Source organism: Hakea prostrata, chromosome 3, assembly GCF_041222555.1.
Source record: "Hakea prostrata isolate BN-2017 chromosome 3, UWA_Hpros_2, whole genome shotgun sequence".
Lineage (NCBI taxonomy): Eukaryota > Viridiplantae > Streptophyta > Magnoliopsida > Proteales > Proteaceae > Hakea > Hakea prostrata.
Window position 1 is genome coordinate 29,282,332 of NC_142602.1, and position 24,139 is coordinate 29,306,470.

Genomic DNA, 24,139 nt, shown 5'->3' on the forward strand with positions numbered 1-24,139 from the left:
CATGTATTACCTACTTCAGTAACTGAAGTGATTTTTTTTACAAAAACATCCCCCGATGGGATACGTTTTGCCTTTGCAAAGAGATATCTTTCCTCTAATAAAATGCCCACTAACATGGAGATGAACATAAAATACAAAATGACATACTATGTAATTTTAGCAACTTAACTCATTTTAAACTGAAATTATTATGCCCTGAGATGATTTGGACAATACCACCTTGTGGCATATGGTAACGGGAAGAAGAACCACATTTCTCACTCATAAACAAATCATTTATTTGCTTATCAAACTCCTTAGATGGTGCACTAAACTGCATTCTCTTTACATCTCAGTACATTTGAGCATATATTAGTGCAATAAACGAATACTTGTGTAAGTAAATTGCAATGAGTGCTCTCCCACCCAGTGTTCAAGAGGGGGGCATAAAGCTTCCACCCCCATGGCCCCCAACATAAAGAAACAAAGGAAAACCTAGTGTAAAATTCCAACCAATTCTATCCCATCCCATCTGTAAGGATTTGCAGTAACATCTTGTGTTCCTATCAAACACTTTGCATCATGATAATAAATTATTAACACCCAACTTTATGCTTCTGACCTGCAGGATATGTATATACATCAATTAGTAATCTCAACATGAACACTTGCTGGATCAGTTGGATCTCTTTTCATGTCATCTTGTCATTTTTGTTTCTGTGGTACGATTTGATGGTGTACTCTGAGCTCCACCACCAACAGCAACTGCAGCAGATTCTACATGTGTGAGAAGATATTCATAGATCTTCTTCCTCAGCCTATCAGTTGTCTCACCTAAAGCAAGAGACCCCTCATCATCTGTTGTTGAAGACCCAGCAATTTCATCCAACCAGTCATTCACATTCTTGAGCTGAGACAGCATACTTGCTATCTGGCTATTGTCTGACATAGATCTGGTTTCACTATCAGTGTCTAGGAACCTCTCAATAAATCCCAAGAACCAGTCCTGGGACTCAGCTCTCAATGTCTGTGCCAAGTCAACAGCCTCATCAATGCCATTTCCTCGAATCCACTCAATTGGAGGAGCTTGTGGCTTCAAACCTAAGGATGGGGCAGTCCCAGCTCGGCGAGGAGTGCCGGGGGTAACAGGCTTCGAGGCAGCAGGAAAGCGTGTTTTTGCCTGGGGTTTTGTAGAGGAAGAATTCTTCATTGAGTTCTCCAGCACTAGTATCGCAGGTTGGTTGGCAGGGGTAACTTGTTGGCTTTGAGATGGAATTTTAGCTGGTCCCGAAGATGGCTTATTAAATACGGTGAATAATGATAAGTCAGTGGCCAACGCAGCTTGAACCCATGAAGCTGCATGTTTATGTCTCTCTGAAGATATCTTCAGCGCTTCTTCAGATGGATCATCTTCACTATCTGGAGAAGACACTGTACATGTAGTCTTTGATAAGGAATCAGCAACAAGGCGGGCTTTTTTCAAGTTTGCATGAAGACTCAAGAACTGCTCAACTGTAGGTTGTGGGTTGTCCTCCTTGGCTGAGGAACTTAACTCACCAAATGTGCTGCAACAGAGAAAAATTACATGTCAAAGACATTGATAAAGAGAAAGGCTATTAGTCTTAAACAAGGAATGGGCTTCTCTGTACATCCTGAAAAGAGGCATGTTCTGGCTCCGTCATTGATTTCCAGAATGAAAGTATGAACCAAACTGCAGTCTTATAATCTCAGAATTCTATGAATGCATGTCAAACACTGAATAAGTGTGCATTCTCACTTAGAAAGGCATAATTTGGTGCTCAAAACAAAATCTCTGGATTTTGCTCAATTAGAGCATCCCTCTTTTTTGTACTCCCTTTATGGGGAGACTTCAGGAAAAGGGAACGGCTGCTTGAATTATGAAAGCAAAATGAATATTCAATTTGTTTAGCAAATACGTTTTCCAAAATTTTAGATGTTGGAGTTGTCCATCTAGCATGCATTTTACACTCAACTTTTATTTTAGTCCATTATCTATCCAGAAGAGAACATCTGTAGTATAACTGTCACTTTTAACATTGGAGTTCTACCTATAATGGTTTAACAGATGCAACTAAAAATTTTGACAAAGCATAGGACCAGTCATAAGGGGTGAGATGACCCAAATAGCACTTGATCATAATCAACTTTGGATGCCTACTCAGGTATTGAGCAATTAAATGTATGAAATAAATTCCTAGTGAAAGAAGTCCGTTGTATTTATTTATTTATTTTTATTATTTCTTTTATTGAGAGGGGGGGGGTCAGTAAAAATAAATTTGAAACCATCAAAATGTAGACTGAGTCATGGTATCTCACATATATTAAATTCAATGTCACATAACATGTATAAATACCCTCTCTTTTTTTCAAAATACATTATATGGAGATTAATTTTTAAAACCAGAAAATAAAATAAAAAATACTAGGACTACTAAAAAAAAAAATTTAACATAATTTCATAGATCATGCTCCTAAACAAATCATATATTAGTTTGAAAAGAAACAAACATGTTTAATCAAAATTTAGGAAGGAATACACATACCCAACTTCAAATGATGTTTAATCCACCAAATCCAGCAAAACAGAGGTTTGATCACAAAGGAATAGAGGGATTTGAGGGAGAAACAAAGGTTTGAAGTCAAACACTAAGATTGGAAATCGAAGCTGGCAAAATATCCCTGGCGGAATCAACCTAGATCTGCAAAACAAGCAGATCTTGTTTGAACCCAAGTTAAAAAAAGACACTAGGTTGGACTAATTTCAGTGTTTTGGTCAAAAGTTCGACTGAAACTGGTCAAAACCATATACTTTTTTTGTTCTTAGAAGTTGTCTTTTCGTTTTATTTAATAAAAAATTTAAAAAAAAATTTCGTGATTTCACTGTAATCTTGGGAAGATTCGAACAAGGAACCCCAATCTCCTCCACAAGACATATCTACTATCTATAATGTAATTATTGCTGGCTAATGGCATTTCTAGACTTCTAGTTCCCAACAAGAAAAAACCTCTTATCCTAGAAATTACTCCTTAATCCTTATATCGCTCAATGTACTAATTCTTGAAGAGTTGGTCCAATACAACTTTAAGTATCTAATAATGATGTAACTGTTTAATGGGTTAGAATAGTAATCCCATATCCATTCATTCTGGTCCTTATAGTACAACAATAACAAAGTCTAATCCCAACTAAATGGGGTCAGGCACATGGACCCTTGCTTTACAATTAATTCTACGCAAAACCAGGAGAACTTTATCCTTGTCAATTCTTCAATTTTGTGATTGAATTTCATAGAGGATTTGATGGTTCTTATCAACTGGTATTAGAGCAGTGTCGATCCCAAGGAGGTGAGATGGCATTGTCACTATTTTCCGGCCAAGAATGAGCGCAGGAATGGTTGACTGAAGTCGAGCTCTTCTGTTAGCAACATCAGATTGAGCAAGAACATTGGCTCGTAGTGACTGTTGAACATTTGGAAGGATTCACGTTGGATTGGGTATACGAAAGATCTTGGCCAAAGTTTACTTAGGCAAACTTCAAGGAGGCGCTAGTTACTAGTTTCGGTGATGGGAAGAATGCAAAGAATCCCTATATCGAATCTACATCATTTTTCAGTGAAAAGGATTAACAGAACCACCCTGTAGAGTCAAAAGAAGAGGCAGTGGGAGTTGCAGTTGGTGGGGATGAGTCTCTCCAACCATGGAGAAGAAAGAAGAAGAGAGTGAGAGGTTTGGATGTTGAAGCCTACCGGAGTGAAGTTGCAACAACAGGAAATCACGCCATTAAATGGAAAGGCTGCGAAGAGTAGAGGCACCGAAGGAGGCCAGGTGCGATTGGCAGAGATCAGCAGGTGGCGGCTAAGGTTTCTGTTTGCAAAAAATGGAGAAGATGACGATGGAGTTTGAGAGTTTTGGGGGTTAGTTTGGCTCACCTCAAACCGGTTTATGCATTTGGTTCACACATTAAGGGCCAAGGATCTTATAATTTGGGTCCAACTCAAGTCTGCATAGTATCAAAGGGCCCAAGAGAACCAAGTTCAAAGATTGGGCCATCAGTTTCCCCAAGAAACCTCCTTGGGCCCAGCCCATTCCATTAACCCCAAGCCCATTTTATTTCATTAACCCAATATCCAACCCATATTTTTTAACCCATGCTTTTAAGTGCTTATGCCTAACCCATTCAAAAGAATTATCTTGGGCCCACTCCTTTTTCTTGACCCAAAGCCCAATCTATTCTATTAACCCATTTCTCTTAACCCATGGTTTTGAGTACTTGGACCCCACCCATTTAAAACATTTACCATGGGCTTGGCCCATTTCATTACCCGACAACCCATTTTTTCTCATTATTACTTTGGGCCAAAATTACTCAAATGGACCAAGACCCAAACCTAAGACTAGTTCGAATCAAGCACTTACCAAAGAAGCGGTCCAACCGAACCAGCAAATTGGGGAGTCATCGTCTTCAACCTCTCAAAAATTGAGAAGGAAAGGGAGGCAGCGATGTAGGGGCTGCAGCAATTGAGGTACATGCTAACCAACAAGGGAAACCACCGCCTTCTACCTCCCTCTTGAGAAAGCCTTCACATCTGGTTGTCCAAAATCCCAAAGCGGAGACACAACATTCAACACCGGTGAGTGGAATTCACCTCCTTCATTTGAAATCTAGTGCAACTCAGGCTTCCAATCGATCGGCTCTCCCAACACCGGCAATAGTTGCAGAGGTGCAACCTGCATCAATAACGCTTGGATTGAAAAATCTGCTGGAGAAAACCACCGTTCAGCATCATTCCCTCGATTTTTCTCGATTTGCTTCGGGGTCTGTCCTATGGTGGATTCCATTCACTTTTTCCTCTTGGTGGTATGATGCTTGACTTAAGAGGACCTGCGCTCCATCACTGCCTATACCATAAATTCATTAACAAAAATTGCTTCCCTCTAGGATGGATTTTAGGCAGTGTTGGGTCTTTGAGAATATTGCTGAATTCGCCTGGCTGTGCGGCAAGCATGTGAAGACCAAGCTTCAATTTTTCCTTCACCTTGAGGACAAGGTGAAATTTAAGGGTGCGGGAATGATAGGACCCTAGAGGGTAGCCACATGGAGGAGGGAGAGAGGCTTAAGGGCATGGGAGGGGATTATAAATAGAGGGGAAAGGGAGAGGAAAGGCATCAAAGGTCATACGAGTTATGTAAGGGCAGCCGTAGGCTGAGTGGCACTGTTGGGTGTGGGGGTGACTGGCACCATTAAAACCAGCTTTATCCTTGTCAATTCTTCTATTTTGTCATTGAATTTCATGGAGGATTTTGAAGGTTCTTATCATTATCCTGTCATCCTCTCTTTTTAGAATCATAGTTACAAGGGGTTCCAAGGAAGGGATTCTTATGAAAATATTTGAAAAACTATCACAAGGAGCATGGATGTAGATCATAGGGACACTAAGCAACCATTTTGGTTGAGTGATTAGACCTTTACTGGTCGCCTTTGAAGCCAATTGACCCCCCCCCCCACAGTTGCTACTTTTTTCCACCAGCCTGGGAGTTCTTTTTTTATCTGCTCTCACCTGGTAAGCCTTGGGTTGGTTTGTTAGGTGCTTTTGGGATGCCCTAGGGTGTATTCAAGTTTACATAGTGCTGCTCCTTGTTCCTTGAATATTGGAGCTTCATAGCTCTTTTTTTTCCTTTTCTTTTTCTTTTTTTCACACTTTAGTGCCACTGCCATACTCTCCTGAAACTTACGTTCTTGAAGCTGTGATGCTGGGTTCTCTTTTGGTGGTTGACAACTGACGTTATTCAAGCCTACTCAGTAGTATCCTGACGAAGATGTGATTTAAGGAGTGAATTTGGCTGTTCCTCCCCTGTTTTGAAGGGCTTTGTTTGCTAGTCCTCTTTTTTCAGCTCTTAGCTTGCTTGCTGGTTTGATGAGGTTATTTGGGTTGTGATCATTCTCCCCATTGGAATTTGAGAGTTAACCTCCTCTTGTTGCCTCTTTTATATTTGAGTTGAGAACACACCTCTTTGCAACGTTTGGAAGAGGGCGAGCCTTGGTGCAACGGTCGATGGACCATAGTTGTAGCCTTAGTCAAGGAAACGAAACAGCCTCTCAGCAAAAATTGCTGAGGTAACACTGCGTAGGAAAACTGTACCCCCCCCCCCTGACTCTACTTGTGTGGAAGCCTTCGGCACTAGGTTCACCTTGCAATACCTGGAAGTTACTTTCATCTCCAGCAGTTTTCTTCACCCACTCGAGTGTTCTTCAACAAAAATCATGCTCAAATCTCTCTTATGAAGTTGGATCCACAAACTACTTGGATAGGACTGAATCTGTGAAGCATTCCTCGTCGAGTAGGGGAAGCTAGACAATATTACAAGGGCAATCAAAGTTCCTCCTAAAGTTGATCCTTGGTCTCTCTCTAAGTGGGAATCAGAAAACTCTACTGTTATGACTAAGCTAATCATTTCCATGAAGGCCAAGATGGGAAGAGGTTTATAAGGAAACAGCCAAGGCGATTTGGAATAGAGATGCTGGGGACTCATCTAAAGTATATCAGCTCCTCCAAGGTAAGGGTGTCAATCGTGTACCGATACCGAAACGTTGCTGTTTAAACCATACCGAAGTGCACCGTTTCAAAATTTGGTACGGTACGGTACAAAACTGAATTTAGCAATTCAGTAGGTACAGCATCCATTTCAGGTACCATAATGTCGGTATGTACCGAATGCCGAGCCGAATTACCTTACTGTCAGTATGTACCATAACAGAACTGAATTACCATACTGAATCAGGGTTATTTCTGTAATTTCTCTGTTAAAACTTATAACACCTAAGTTTTACCCTAGTTCGGTTTCCCTCAAATCTGAATCATTTCGTAACTTCGTCTTCTCTCTAAGAGACTGAGAAAGTGCAATTCCCTGAATCCTTTCTTCCTATTCCTGCAAATTCCTGCAAAAGTGCGAAGGTACGTTCTTTTTCTCTTCCAGTTCTTTTCATTGTTGAATACTTTAGTTTGTTTTATTCTTTTTGTTTGCTTGTCCCAGTTTCTTCCTCTCTTCACTGAGGCTGCCAGAGAAAAGTCAAGTACCTTCAAGCCTCAGCCTTCTGCTCAACTCTAGTGAAGTGGGTAGGAAGGTAACAAACATTCTTCCTTAGTCTGAAGGCTTTTCTACCTTAGTTTTAGTTTGATCATATGGTTCAGGTTAACGAGTTCCAGGGTTCAACCTTAAATCCCTTGTTGATTCTCTCTTAGAGAGTTCATTCTCATACTAGGCTAGTTTTCTTTTAGTTCCTTAATCCAATTATTTCATCTACTCTCTCTTAGAGAGTTCATTCTCATACTAGGCTAGTTTTCTTTTAGTTCCTTAATCCAATTATTTCATCTACTCTCTCTTAGAGAGTTCATTCTCATACTAGGCTAGTTTTCTTTTAGTTCCTTTATCCAATTATTTAATCCACATGAGGAAAAGGAAGGAATGGTTTAAACAAAGAAGAAGAGAAACTGAAATTTGAATTGAATTTCCTGTGCAACAACGAAGGAGATAAGAGTTAAGAATTTGGTTTTGTTCTGTTTCAGTCTTCTGCTACTCTTTTTGTTCTCTCATTTGAAGGGACAATCTTGATCAATTGATTCTTATGGAGATGCCAAATCGTAGATCTCACAACATACTTGGTTCTTTGCAGTTCTATATTCTTTGGGCTGTCTATTGCTTTTACAGAAGCTGGACCCTTTTCATGTTTACGACACATGAACTTTCTAATCCAAATTAGACACAGAGGGAGGCACTTGAAACCCTTCTAAGTTGCTGTTGAAATGGTTCTAGATTTGAAATCTGAAACTGATACATATATAGAATGGGTTCTTTCATACCGAAATCATACCGTACCATATACTGTATTAACACCGTTTTTCTGCACTGATTTCAAACCAAAACCATACCGTACTATTTTTTCAAATACCATTTTCATACCGTACCGTATGAATTCGGTACAGTACAGTTTCGGTTTTCAGTATTGAAAGTTGGTATGGAACCGATATTGTGCTGATTGACACCCTTACTCCAAGGCTCCAGCAAATCATTACTGTGAAGCATATGACCATTATATAGATCCTCATTTCACCAGCCCTGAAGATGAAGCAAAGGTCCACTACACTTTGAGTACCAGCCAAGGAGACTTGGGATAGTGACACTCGAACTTTTGAGAATGTTGGGAAATCATCTAGACTTCAGAGTATATCAGCTCCCCCAACAAATCATTACCATAAAGAGTATGACCATTATACAGATCCTCATAAAGAGTATGACCATTAGGGACTCATCCAAAGTATATTAGCTCCTCCAACAAATCACTAATCTGAAGAGTATGACCATTATAGAGATCCCCACCTCACCAACCCTGAAGGTGAAGTGAAGGTTTTCTATACTTTCAATACCTATTCTCCTTGGAGCATTGAACCCCAAATTTGAGCCCATCCATATACAAATTTTCGGCACAAGTCTCTTCTTTCATGATTGGATTATGTAGTAGCTTACAAAGAGAGGAGACACGCAAGGCTGCTACAGAGCCTACCCACTCTCGAGTCATCAAATCTTTCCCCTAGTTTTCAGCATGATTGGCATAATTGACCCAAAAGAGAGTTCAGGTGATGAAATTGAAGATTATAAACACTCACTGTGCGGAACTTTGGGTTCTGAAAAGCTGTACTCTTGGTACATGTAGTGGTGCTAGCTGTAATCATAGGAGTCGCAAGGGGGAACTAAAGAACATTCTGTGAAGACTGATCACTGATGGAGAGTCATGACCAATTTGCACAGCTCAACAGACAAAAGAAGAAGCCTTTATGGCACTGATTTGAACAATACCAATAGCCTAAATCCAACAACTCTATTGCTGTACATCTACTAAATCCTAGCAGACACAAATTTTAGAGTTTCCCGGCCTCAAAAAGACATATGCTGGGGTCCAACCCTATTTACCAGCCCAGTTTTTGAACGCATATCAGCCCAGTATCATTCAGCTTTGGTATTGGTTGAATCCTCACAAAAGGTTATCTAGTTGAAAAGCTTGATGCTCACATTTTAACATATTAGTCCAAGTACATAATGAATACTACAAAGAAAACAAAATGGGACCCATGAGGGTCGTTTGTAGTCAAATTATGTTTTGCCCCTGTTTGTTTTTTAAGGAGCTTGTGTTTCTGTTTGTCCTTGTTGAATATAACTATTTGTTTACCCAAAACAAGTCCACTCCCTATAAGAAAAATGACCTAGAAAAATTAGAACGTCCAAACACAAATCACCTAGTTCCTACTCTCAAACATCAGTAATCCCATTGATTGAGTTTACTTCCATGGCATTTCTTCCTCTCCAAACACCTACTAGTTCATATTAAGCAAGTTCATCCAACATTAGTGTATCAAAACTACAATTTATGCAACATAATCCTGATAGACAAGCTCTAGGCATTTTTGCATACCTATCCTCAAGGCCAATTGGATTGCAAGAGAAACGCATAAGCAAACGTCATGTCACCTATTTAGTCACTCTTTGGGAGCAACATATGGTCCGAACTTTAACCAAAATTAGAACACAGGTCAGGACCTTATACTTTATCACTATGACAAATTAATTTCATTCAATTCCAGGATGATGCTTATGTTAACAAGATTAAAGACTTCACAAATTCAATTCTTATCGACTTGATTGAAAACCCTGCAGAGTCCACCTCTCAACTTTTTATAAGTACATTCAAAAGGAAAATAAAAGAAGTGTTTAAACAGAACCCAATCACCACCTCTTAAAATATAAAATTTTAAAGCATGAGGAAAAAAGGAAAAAAACAATGGGTACTAACATAAAGAGATTTTTGAACAAATGTTTTAACAGCATGCTAAAATGCAGTATTACTTAGGCTGGTAAACATTGCAGGTCCTAAAAGTATAAGCCAGACAAAGATTCTCATAAGGGCTTCAAAATTTAATAGAGGATATCTGCATTTACCTCAAACACCTTATTAAGCTTTCTGCAGCAGAGGCTTCTTGCATGGCTTCAATCGCTGCCATTTGTGCAGCATCTCTTTGCTTTATAACCTCCTAAAATAAAGAGTTCATAATAGTTATCAGAAAAGCATGAAGAGTAAATAGCTACAAATTGCAGTTAGTAGAAAACTAGCAATAGTAAGAATAATATTGAGCCCGCATATAGGGAATCAGTTAAGAATTTCCTATCTAATAAAATAAAGTGTGTTATATAGCCAACACCTAAGTATTAATGATTTCCATATGCCATTAATTACTTGTATCATTGTCAGTAAGTTGTCAACCTGAAGCTAGCAACTCATGGTGTGTCGTACAGGTTCAGATTAAGGCGATTTCAGATGTGATTAAAAAGAAAAGAATCAAGGAAAATGAAGCCATGTTTTAACAGTAGTCAAATGACATGACACCAATACATGACAATCATTCGAAAAAAGCACCACCAAGTGATTATTGACCAGTTTCTGAACTTCACCTTTCCAAGCTTAGCTAGAGAAGATGGGATCAAAGACCATGAAACACTCCCATCTGACGATCTTCTATTATTAGGAAAAACCTTGACTAAGTTCCCAGGTAGCCCATTGCTAGCAACTTCTGATGTTTTCTTTCCGACTGAAGTCCGCTGATTATTTGACTTATCAAGATCACCCACTCCATTTGCAGCAACTTTTTTGGGAGTCATCAGAACCTTTTCCTCTTTAGATGACAACTTGTCATTTGTCACTAAATGCTTCCGAGGGGCCTGCTAAGATACAAATTAGATAAAGAAGAATAATTGCTCCATAAATTCCTCACAGCATACAGTGACAAACCAGGGTGGAAATTTGTAAAAGGCAAAGGAAAAGGCTGAAAAAATCACATCTCTGGAAATGCAGCACTATATGATTGAACTCGTTTAAGCTTAAAACAAGAATCAAGACAATGAAAAGAGAAGCCCATGCAATAAATCACCTAAACCTTCAAGATCTTCCTATGATGAGCCATTTAGTGTTTAATTTACTTGAGCCCATGAAACTATGGTATACTAGCAAAATGCACATAAAGCTGCAAGTCAACAGGCTAGGAGATTTCATCATTTTCCAGTCAAAGTAAGAATAAGAGAGGAAAGAAAGAAAAAAAATTTGCAGACAGAATCCAAAGCTTACCGAGTTGCTCCGACCTTGAGGTTTCAAATCAGACTTGGCAGCAACTGCCAAGCTTGAATTCTCCCTACCCTTCTTCACATCCATACCCCCTTCCCAGCTCTTCCTCAAAGCCTTGGACCCAACTTCAATACCCTGAAACATATTCCCAATAGAATTCCTTGCAGGCACCTTCTTCCCTGCCGAACTAGCCCGAAAAATAGAAGCTGTCTTCTCCATTAAACCCAACGCAGCAATTGCCTTATCCGGCTTCTTGATACTTGCTTGTTGCTTAACTCCATTAGCAAACTTCTCAAATGAAGTAGGCAATGAGTAACAACTTGTTGGCGACGAAGGGATCGACCATGAATTTGAAGTCTTCGACTTTGATTCCTTCTTCTCTGCCCGATTCAAAGCTGTCTTCGACACCAGAGACTTTGATGAGTTTGACCTTGTTAGTGGGCTCACCACCTTCTTACCTGATGACTCAGACTTAGCAGTACCGTTTTGTTTCTCCAAACTTAGGTTCCTTTTAACACCTTTTGACACAGTTTTGGGATTCTTCTCTCCATCCCCGAATGAATTGCAGCCAGTCAAGACCTTTGATAGCTTTAACTTCTGGACATGGTTTGATCCAGACGAATTGAGGAACCCAAGGGAATGAGTGGCAACCAGATCCTCAGGGTTGCCGACGCAGGGGTGTCTACCAGGAACCGGCTTCACGCCTCTTAGAATAGGCACAGGAGAAGCAGCCTCAAGCCGCTCAACATGAATGAACTGACCCAGTTGAATCTTATCACTAAGGATCAAATCGTCGTGTTCATCTGGTAGAGATACATAGGTAGCATGAGAAGAATCTGATACCTTGAGATAAAACCCTTGATTTGGGAAGAGCTCTCCTCCTGTAAGTGCAGGAACGATACTAACAACCTGAAGCAGTGACGATCTATACTCGCCTGCAACCTTCACATCTGTGTTCATATGCTGTAAAAGCTTCAAGAGAACACCAGGGACCAAACTCGCCATTACCAAACCTTAGAATAAGCATCACCCTCCAAAAGCCAGATGGGGAATCTCCATGGTTTTGAGCGTTATAAAAAAGACAAAATTCTATGAGCTCTAAATAGAAAAAATTAATGAAATACTATACTAACCGAACTAAAACGCATGGAATTTAAGAAAGAGTAAAAAGCACCCAATGCCCGAATCGAAGAAAGAGTAAAAGGCACCCAATACCCAAATCCAATAACAAAAACCTTGAAATTTGAATAGAGCTTGTAGAGGCCAAGAGCTGAAAAGATGAAAACCTAGAGAACCCACTGAACTTCAGTAACCCAGATTGGAAAGTTGCTTTTGTTACTCCTCTGAAAAGATTTGAAACAGTATACTACAAATACTTAACAGAGAAGCCCCCAGAAAGACATGAAACTTGGGAGTTCAGGTTTTAATAACTGTACGTCGCAGGAGCCGAAAATCTCTGAGCAAGACAGGCAGGTCCAGGTGCGAGAACAGCAGGAGGAGCAGGAGGGTTGTTGGCAAAATAGATTAAAAAGTGAACTCTATAATTGCTTCAGCCTTCAAGACTAAATGCTTCACTGAAACCGAGCTATAATTATTAACCAGAAACGCACAAAGACGCGCATCCACGAAATGATCCCTTCCCGCCTTCCTCTTCTTCTTCTCCTCCTCTTTGAAACTACAAGAAATTAAAAATGGTAGATGGGTGTTCAGATTTCAGAATCAGAACAGAGCTTTGCAGATAGACAATGCGAACGAATCAGAGTTAAGCAAATGCTGCAAATCATTGAAAAATAAAAGAAGAATTTTTGGTTTATTATTTATTTAGAATTGGTTATACTAATTGTTACTTTGTTAGGTTACTCACTACTCAGTTCAGTTGTGGTGTCCTTTTCAGGATTGTTCATTTTGTCTCAATATATGCTGGAGGCTCTTTTTTTAATTATTTTTATAATATGTTATGTGAAACGGAAGCATGTGAAAGATAATGGGAGTGTCGGCTACCCAAAGAGGTCTCAGATCCCGCCGAGTATAATTTTGCTCCCGTCAGGCATAGTTATTTTGCCTCCTCAGTCCTCATTAAAGATAGACCCAAAACAATCCCCCTCTAGGTTTTATTATTTTTTTGGAACAATTCAAGAGTCCATCTCGAAAAGTTTTAAGGGTTAATTTAGGCTTAAAGATAGTATGTAACCTATTTTAGGCCTTCTAAATTTGTAAGAAGATAATCTTGAGCATGACTTCTAACTCAACCTAAGTTTGAAATTGAAATTCTACACGAATGAGCATGTAAGGTTGTAAAACATTAAATATAAAACTATTAGGACATATAAATAAAAAGCAAGTGATAAGATGTTTCAAATAACTTAAATAGCAATAGAATTCCATCCATATGAGTACAATACAACATTACATTTTCGACTCTTGAAAGTACAATAATATAACTATCATAAGTTCCATTGCCAACATCATTCTCCCTGATGTATCCAAAAATTAATTAATCCTTAATGCGTGCTTGCAAAACAAGATTAAAAGTGGGCTGACTCCACGGTCTAGGAGCCAACTCCGAAGGTCAAATCAATAATGGATCACCGCAGAGCTCTGCCTAGTTACAAAGCTTAATTGAATAATGATAAGAAGGAACGACATCCTCCCTTTGGGCTCTTTGTTACTATGTATGATAATAGAGGAACGATTCGGTACTCCACTTTGTGTAATGCTTAAGTTTATATAGGATTTACCTCCCATTATTGACCATTGGATCAATTCACCATTCTCCTCTGTAAGCGTTCGATCGTAGGGTTTTTCTCCTTCAATGTGAATTGGTTGAGGTTTCCATGTACAAGTACGATCGTGTATCCCTAGTGGGGGGGGGGGGGGGGGGGGGGGGGGGGGGGGGGGGGGGGGGGGGGGGGGGGGGGGGGGGGGGGGGGGGGGGGGGGGGGGGGGGGGGGGGGGCTTAATGGGAGCACGTCTCTTTCCACAATCGCTAGGTTCCTTCACACTTATGCTACTTATTGGTTCAACTCCTGAACCAGTCCAAACCAGGATCCTTGATCCGATCGTGGTTGAACCCGATTCACTATTATTTTATCCTTATCATGAGCCCCTCATGCTAGTGATTAGTAAGACGCAACCGATTGCTTGATTTGTCTTTCCTCGATCATGAAACCTTGGAATGGCAGACGGTGAAGTCCAAATGTCCTCCCATTCTCAATCTCGTTCGATCATAACTTTATTCTTGGCTTATTTAAACTTCTTCATTTTTCTTCTTCAAGTTTTACTTACCATTTCGTTGCGCTTGAAGACTTCAGCAAGTTCCTACAATTTCCAGCCTTCCACTTCAATCTTCAACTCATTTAAGATAAGATTAAAATAATAAATAAAAAAAGAAGTAAGTTCCTTGATCCTTTTGCTTTGTTTCTTATTTGTTCCACCCTTTCTTTTCTTTTTGAGTTCGGGGTTTCTGCTTTAGTTTACTTAGGATTCTAGCCTTTCGTTTTCCTTCAAAAACCTTTAGAATCCCTTTCTTTCTCTTCAATGGGTAGTGGCAAGATGTCTGACGATGACTCCATCGATCGTATGATTGATGGGGGAGGACTCTACTAACCAATCAAGCCCCTCATCTTCAATTGAGTTGTCAGGTGATAAGAGTGAGAGGATTACCGACTGTTGGTGAGCAACTTGGAAACAAAATGGAGAGCAAAAGTATTGCTTCTCCTTCGCTTTCCCTAAATCAAAAAGCCTCTAAACAGGCTACTACTAGAGGTTCCCGACCATCAAAAAGACCTTCCTAGGGTCCCTGCTTCTTATTTCTCATCTTCGGAATGATGAGATTGATTATGCTTCCGATTTCTACTCCATCCCTTTTTCTTATCTCCTTTAGGTCTCCAATCCGAACGAGAGGGTTAATTCCAATCCTCCCGAGGAGTTTTCTCTCTACATCGACACCCTAAAAAGCAGTGTTTGATTCCCCTTTTATTCTCCTCTATTTTCTGAAATTTTGAATCACTGAGAAATTTGCCTAGGGATGCTCCTCCCAAATAGCTGGCATCACATCGTTGGCTTTCTCGAGCTCTGCTTCGAAGTGGAAATTACTCCCTTTCTCCCTTTTTCTTTGCACTTCTATTACCTCAACAAATCCAACTCTCTTGGTTGGGTTATCTTCTCCAAGCGCCCTCAAAACAAAGTTTGGATGGTCGAGGTGGTATTCTTGCTGAGGGTACATGTCCTTCTAATCACAAGGGTGGTGCCACTTGTATCTTTTTTGTCAAGCGCCTCCTTCCGAACTCATCTTCCCGATCACCTGGAATTTGCTTGATTCCTATACCCAGGCGAAATTGTGCTCTACCATTGTCTCCGACAAAGAAAGCATCGTCAAGAAGATAAAATCTATTTAGGCGCATCAGGAGATCCATGGTCTGACCATGGAATACAAATTTGTTCACCAAATGTGGGATTTAGCCCCCACTGGCTCCCGATCCCTTTACACTTTTTTTGCTTTATTCTTAACGCCTTGGTATACTTTACAGATCTCTTTTTTTTCTTCTTATAGTGCCTCCGCATTATAACCCGAAGTTAGTGAAGGCTTTGGCTTCCCAAGGATTGGAAGGTGCAAAAGACCGAGCAATAAGGACAAAGAGAAAAGAGTCCGAAGCTACTCACCCAAGGACCTCAAGCCAAGCCCCCAAAGGGGTTCTTAAGGTTCATCAAGAACCATCGGGGAAGGGAAAAGCTCTTGTTGATGTGGAGGAGTCCATGCACGACGATGTTGTCCTCACCAAGAGGAGACACGATCTACTAGACGATGCTGCTTTGAAAAAGAGGCAAACCGTAGCTAAGGAGGGGGAGATCTACATTCCTTCCTAGAAATTGAAGGTAACCCAGTCATGTTTCCAGGGACTACAATAAGGCATTGGAGTAGGGGACCTCTGCACAAATGCCTCTTGTCACACCCCACCCGCCGGTCTCGGTTACTCGCCCGACAACCCATGGGTGCGATCGTCACAGGATCCACTGTCTTACCATCAATAATAATAAATGCAAGTACTAGATAATCATGAGCAAAAATAAGTTCAATAATTAAATAAAAGGATTACAGGAGTCCAAATACTCCAATAAAGTCAATGAATGAATCAAATGAAAGAAACAAGAATCAAATGTATAATCGAGTTCAACGGAAGCAAAATAAACAAAACTAAATAATCTTCTTTCCAGTTTCTTTCTCCATATCTAAATGATATTTCTCATGAATAATAAGGAAGGGGGGGGGTCCTCTAGTCCTTCTCAATGCGGTTCTCAAATATCCTGGCAATCTGCCTCCTTCGTCCGTCAATGGGTGCTATAAGCACACTCCAAGCATCCGCAGGAGGCTTCATGCTCTACAAGTTCATGTACCACTGTCTGTGCCACATTAGCTTCATACGTGAAGGCTCTTTCATACGAATCATCTCCAACTTTTGACATTGTGCCACCATCTGTACAACTCATATAATATATACAATGAAAGGAATAAGTTCTGACGAACTTAGTAAGGAAGAGACGATTCTCATATATATGTCAATACAATCCACGAATGCACAAATGAAATGATATGGATGGTATGCAGAAATATGAATGCTACTAAGATCTAACTATGCAAGCCTCTAACGGTTGACATGCTTTAAGATCTACACCAGCCCTCCTCTGGGTAGGTCCAATCACTCTGATCCCTCACGGACTGGCTACCTCTATTGGGATCCTAGGTAAAGGGGTAAGTCCACACTTGTCTCTCAAACCATGGCTGGGGTTTAGGTCAACACTCTCCTACCACGACCATTGGCATGGGTACTGGCGCATGTCGAGGTTTCTAATCCAATGCAAGTCATACTGGTAACATACTATATGAAGTCCAGATACTTCCCCTATGGCACCAACCAACTTGGTTCAGTATCCTTCGCAACCTAGGAATGATAACCCTCACGAATTGGTTACCGCTGTTGGACTCCATTCCTTAACCTTATGGTCATCCACATATTATTGGAGCGGATGCTCTCATGACTCCTCACAACACTCGGTCCGCTCCTTGGACGTCCATAAGCCCAACCCTAACATATGCAACCCTACCATTGCATGACCAATAGTGGACCACTAAATCTCCACACTGACTGGTTACCGCTTTAAGATGAAACAGAGTCACATCGCCATTGTCACGGGTCATCTGGCTTCAATTCCTCTGCCGAAAGGGTAATAGTATATAGGGTACCTATCCATGCAATTCTAGACTCCCTAGGTATGTCATCCAGTAGTCATGATAGTGCTAGAGGCATCAATGAGCAAGTGTCCCATACCACAACCCTTTGATATCTCCAGCCAAGATATCCTAGTGGAATACCCTTTCCATCACAACTACACTTCATCACTCATCATCATACCAAAACAGTTGTGCAATATCATAAAAGATAAAGTACAACAAGGAACACCACAAACAACAAGTATACAATAAGATTCACATGCTTTATACAATTACAACAAGATACATGATCAAATAATAGTAAATAGAACAGCTGAATCATCATGTATATGTAATTGCATGTATATAAGAATGCATATCCTTACTTGTAAGTAAGTAAAAGCTTACTAAAGTGCAATCCAATCATAATTATAAGACCTTCAGTAGACCCAGAGAACACCTAAATATAGGGTTACAAAAATACACAAGAGTCATGAATCAAATCAGAGCAACAAACAACTTCACATAGCTACTGTGACCCAGCCGGTTGCTTGTGTCAAGCGACCTCCACAAGCGACCACCCCTATTATAGATAGTTTTCCAACTCCGAAATTCAGACTATTTGATCATCCGATTTCAATCCGTTTTGGGATTATCTTAATCCGAATTTAAATCTTAACAAGTCTATAACAAAGGAGCAAAAGAACAACCTAAAATTAACACAGATCTAACATCGAAATCATCTCCCTTGATTAGATCCATCCTTTATACAAATGCAGGGATTTGTTTTCGGACCAAACACATTGATTAGGGTAACCAGTTAATCATAAATAAGCCACCTCAGCATGATGGAGATGAAATCAACACCAACCAAAGTTGAAAGAAGAGAATGAGTGAGAGGGGAATACACTTACCTCAACCAGAACAACAAAAACAGAGGCAGAGAGGTTCCAGATCTCAATCCGCACTTTCCTCACCTTCCAGCACATGTTCACTGCCTCCTAAATGTCCAAAACCGCAATCTTGAATATAAAAATGAATTAAAAACATGGGATTTGCTATTTATAGAGGACAGGGGGCAAATTAGGGCAATTTCCTGCAAGCAGACCATGGCGGTCGCTTGTGGCGGTTGATTGGTTCAATCAACCGCCTCAAGAAACTATCCCCTAGTACATTGCTGTACAAGGGTGCTTTGCCCAAGGGGTTGAAACCCAAACACAACCTAACCCTAATCAACACATGGGGGAGGTCTAACCTTCATTCCAGACATCTCTAGACACCTCATGCCTTCTACCAAAGATCCAACTTCCTAGCAAGGTAGGTTCTTCATCAAGAGAATCCAGATCCATGGGTTCAGAGTATAGATCATGGACTTCTATACGGATACTCCACAAATTAACTCGACTAGACCTTCGAGTTCTTGGACCTGCAATACGGACTCCGGGTTAGAAATATGTGTTATACCTACCGAGTGCAAAACCCTTGGCGCTGCCACTGATGAGGAGTTCGTAAACTCCTCGATCAAGTAAGCTCTTCATCTGCTTTTTTGTTAATTTATACAAGTGTTCATAATTCTCGATCTCGGTCACTAATTCTTCCTTCTTTTTGTAGGGTGCTTGTGACAGCTTCCACAAGCAGATAGAAGTTGTTCTTCGGATCGGTCATCTCAGCGTCCAAATGAAGTGGCACGAGGAGGAGGCAAAGGCTAAAGGAGCTAAGATCTCTCGGCTTAAGGAAGAAATTTTCAAACTGGAGAGAGTCACCGAAGAGCTGGAGGTGACCACTGGGAAGATCAATGAGCTAGATCGGGAGGTGAGGAGGTTCCAGGGGGTCCTAAAGGAGTCTGAGGCCAAGATAAAGGGTCAGGTTAGAGAGAAGGAAGAACTCCAAGATTGAGCAGCACCTTCTGAGCCCAAGCATATCTTTGTGGAGGCCAGGAAGGCTTGCGTTCGGAAATATCTGAATAGCAAGCCTTTTAGCAATCTGATGGTACACTATAACGCAATGGCGTATCGCGACAGCCAAAACGAGGTATGGAAAATCAATTCTGAAGAAGGACCCTTCTTTCGATACTAATCCTCACCAAGAAGTGTGTCATTCGAAAGTTTTTAAGGATTTGCACTTTGATGCTCCCAAATGGACTCTTCAGAAGATTGACCCTCCAGCGTAGGACCTGAACATTGAAGGCTACAACAACTCTCCTCCTCTTTCTCTTCAGCCAAAGGTGGTACAAGAAAATGAGAAGCCCGAACTTCAAGCTCTCGATCAAGATCAAGCCCCCAACACAGCCAACCAAGAAACTCCCATTTAAGAAACATGATTTTTTTCTTTCTTTCTTTATTTTCTTTTGTAACTTTTACTAACTTCATTCAGTACTTTACCTTTTTCTTTGTACTCATTTTTTGTAAGGGTTGGCCCCCACTGACCTTTTTATGAATACAATCTTATTTTTGCGAATAGTTTCTTGCATACTTGTCAGTTTGCGAGCTTAAACTGAATTCAATCGGTAAGAGTATACACAATAGAACCTTAGTCGGGTAGACAGTAGACTTTTACTTAGAATAATTCTGAAATTTTTCTAACTGTTAGAAGGTCTTAGTCGGGCGTAACCGAAGCCTTTCCTCAGAAAATTTCTGAAAATTTTTCTAAGTGTTAGAAGGTCTTAGTTGGGCGTAACTAAAGCCTTTTAGTAGAAAATTTTTGAAATTTTTTCCAAGTGTTAGAAGGTCTTAGTCGGGCGTAACCGAAGCCTTTTGAATTCCAACTATACACACATGCCCCCATTCAAAAGAGGTTTGGTTTTGGAAATCTAAACATCATTGAAATCTCGAGTCATATCGCAAATTTCAATCCTGAATACATAAAAATAATTAAGAATAAAACTTTTTCAAATGTCTTGCATTCCATGATTGGTCCAACTCTCGATCACTTGCTGGATTCTTCAACTTGTAAGTGCCCGATCCTACTTGCTTTACAATCATGTATGGTCCTTCCTAAGAAGGATACAACTTCTTTTGGTGCCAAGGGTCTGAAGCAGTTGTATTCCTTAGAAACAAGATCCCTTGAATGGAACTGACGGTGTCTTACTCGGGCGTTATAATATGATGAAATACTTATGTGATAATGTAAACCTTGGGATTATTGAACTCCCTTTTCTTTCCTAGTTTGACTTTCCATTTCTTTTTGATAGACATTCTATCAATTTTGATCACACTTCTGTATCTTTGAGATTCTTTTGAATATTCTTGACTTTTATTACAAATAAATTATTGGATTTTTTGTTTCTTGCTAATGATTATGTTATTATGTGGGTTGGTATGTGACTGTGTATGAACTTGATATTGTGATTGTAGATCACTCCCTCGGATATTCAGGTGGATCGAATACCGGTTGGATGGATGTGACATGTTATTCTTCTTATCTAATGACGAGAGGGGCGCAGAGTTCCTATTGCATCGTGCATGGCAATTGGTAGGGGTGTCAACGGTGCAGTTTGGAGTGGTTTTGGGTGAGGCTTAACGGTTTAGGGCTGAACATCACCCAGACCAAACACAACCCGTTAGCAAAATAACAGTTTTAGACTAGTTTTAGTTTGGTGCAATTTGGGTTCAGGCTGACTAACAGTTTGGGCTAATGGTTAAAACTTGGGTTGACTAAGGGTATGGTATGCAAGAAAAAGAACAAAATGAAATAGTTGAGCACCCTACAACAAAAGCCAAAATTCCATGCAAAGCAAAATTGCTATTGGTCAATTTCCATTAACAAATAAAAGTCATTCCACGTTGTAGAAAACCCACCCACCCTATAGAAATCAAGAACCCATATAGTAAGTGCTAACATAGAGATTGCAAGCTCATTTCTCAGGCTCCATTGGAGGGTCCTCCAAAAACAAATCCTCATACCAAAAGCCCTTTAAATTTCCATCTTGTGCTATAATTGATTGTCTTGAAATTGGGTTTTTGTTCTGTGAAAAATGTTGATTTTTTCCCCCTTCTATGAAATTCATCTATTTCTTGGGTTGGTCTTTAGTTTGATATGCAAAAGAAATACCTTTGGATTAGTACTCAATTTATACGAACTTATAACATTAAGTTGGCATTCATACTTAATCTTTTTGATTGTCCCTTACTACCTTACAAGTAATAGATTGATTATTCGATCTTTGAATTCATGCTTAATTTTTCTGATTGTCTATACTAACTACCAAGTGGTAATATGACGATTCAAACAGTATTTTATGTAAAACTATAAAACGGGTTATAAGGGTTGCAGTTTGGTTTCGAGCAGGTGCAGTCTGTGCCCCCCCCAACCAAACACAACCCATTAAGGTTCGGTTCCGACTACAACAGGTTGGTGCGGTTCGGTTTTAATGGTTCAGGCTTCAAATTGACACCCCTAACAGCTAGTATAGATGAATAAAGGTAGACCACTTGAATGGGGCCTTTTAATAGGTGGCAAAGTTGAATAGGAAAGGGGGCCGAGCTGATGATGGATTGGCTTAGTAGTAGCTTGGTTTTGGAGATTCTAAAAATTATTTTGACTCTTTTAGGTTCCTTTATGCTAGTAGATTTAACAACGCCTTGGCTGACTACCTAGCCAAGAGGTTTAGGAAGTTCCTCTTGTGAAAGTTTGGTGGCAGTCTCCACCTTCTTTCATTGTTCGGGACTCTCATAGCGCTTCTCATATTACATTAGAGAGTTTAATATAAGTTTATCTTTGACAAAAGAGAGAGGAAAAAAAGAAGAAGATAATTCCATAATTTCTAAATTGTTCATCTCTTGTGACTTTACACTGTTGCCCTTAATAAAATAAAAATAAAATTTTATCTTTTTTCTTCCTCCACGAATTCTTTCTTGTTCATCCATCCATAATTTTATATTTTAAAATATAAAACAATTTAGAAATATTCATAATTTTCTCGAGCCAACTACTGGTTCTAACGGAAATTGGAGCTAATTGTCAATTTGACATAGTTTTGAAATGTCTATACTTTTCATTAATTTTCTTGAAATGTCTCTAAAACTTTTATGAAAAGTTATATTAATGACTTTTCTACATGGAAAAACCAATAATTTTAGAGCAGTTGTGGCTGTTGAGCTTTCATAGTGTTGGTGTTGGTGATGGAAGTGTACACATCAACTTTGTTTATTATCTAATTTATTTAAGATTCAAGACAAAAGGTTTCGTGCATGTTGCACAAGGTCTTTGGAGGACAAGAGAAGTTGAAGTGAGCAGACCAAACATCCCAATTGATGAACTGGTTGCGTGTTTGTTTTTGGTAAGAATGAGTTGTCACATATTACTGTCTTAGATGGTGGACTATGAAAACCTTTGTCTTTATTTAAGAAAAATGAATCTGAACATAGTTTAAGAAAATTGATTATTGGGGGATGGGGGAAGGGAGCATCCATTATTTCCAGCCAATATTGGGGGAGAAATTGATGCTCTCCACTCACCTTAAAGAGCAAAATGACTTCCCACTTGATGGTCTCACTAGCACAAGTGTTCTCTCTATACTCCTTCCTACAAAATTATTACTTTCTCTATAATTTATTAGGGTAAAAGATTAATAATTTTTTCCCTTTTTTCTGAGGTTCATCTGAGCTAACTTGCTCATACCTTGATTACATCATCAGAGGGAGTTTTGTCGTTCGCAAGGGTCGAGTCCATGATCTCTCCACTGAGAAGTATGGATCTTACCACTCTACCAACCCTGCATTGACTAAAAGAACAATAGTTGGTCATGTGGCCACTGGACCAGTGTTACCAAGTGTATGTGTTTATGACCCCAAATAAATAAATTAATAAAACATAAAAGATAATAAAAAATAAAAAAGCGTATGTACAGGCATCAACTAGTAGGGGTACCGTGGTATAGTACTGTGCTTGGTAGAGTACTGTGCTCTCTCCTCACACTTCTTTGGGCACCATATATTTATGAGGAGATCCACTTTCTTATCTATCTTGTCAATACTTTAGATGTGAGCTCTTTTCTAAATGTACGGTGAAGGGGTTGAGAAAAACACAATTGGATTCAGACACTGAGCAAACTACGTTTTCTCCCTATCAATATTTATTTTCTCAAACATCTTTTAATTTTATGGTCCAAAAGATTACATAGTATTCATGATGGTGTGTTGTGGCATTTCTTGTATCTTACATGATTAGTTATGAGTTGAGGATGTATGAGCAACTGGTCAAGACTCAAGAGATGATGAATGGATTTTATCCTATTTCTAATAATTATGATATAAATAGTTTTAATGATATGATGAAAGAGACATCGCATTGCAAAGAAGATGAACCAAAGTAATCATGTATAAGACAAATTATGACCTATGTTGTGCTTGAAATGAAGTATGTTCTAAGGAATTGAAAAGATGAAGTAGATAATGGGATTGTTCTTGAAATTAAATTTATAATAATGAATTGTTTGCACAAAGTAAATTATGCTATCACACATAATATCATGATATTTTGTGATATTGTGTGATACACTATATCTTCAATAAGCACACACCCTCACCCCTTTAAAGTCATATATTGCATCTCCTATTGCAGTGGCTCCCTCCACCCAACTGCTAGAAGAACCATTGAGCCCCCCACAACCCATAATGACACCATGAATGCTATGACCATACCCACTTATTTTTGTCAAAATATGTGTTTCACTAATGCTTTTCAATCTCTCATCTTACTATGTGTAGGGGTACTTTACTTAACTCACGGCTAAACTTTGCAGAGTGGAGTGTGGGTTTATTCTG

At 39.6% G+C, this 24,139-nt stretch overlaps 1 protein-coding gene across 1 annotated transcript; it reads right to left on the bottom strand.

Annotated features, from left to right (window-relative positions):
- Nucleotides 1-253: 253 nt before the first annotated feature.
- LOC149022021 (GPI-anchored adhesin-like protein, putative (DUF936)) lies at nt 254-13,037 on the bottom strand. Its single transcript, XM_089150220.1, has 4 exons — nt 11,171-13,037; nt 10,501-10,767; nt 9,991-10,082; nt 254-1,544 (listed from the first exon to the last, which is right to left on the bottom strand). Exons 1-4 carry the CDS (start codon nt 12,170-12,172, stop codon nt 677-679), a joined length of 2,229 nt encoding a protein of 742 aa, XP_089006346.1. The 5' UTR covers nt 12,173-13,037; the 3' UTR covers nt 254-676.
- Nucleotides 13,038-24,139: the final 11,102 nt, after the last annotated feature.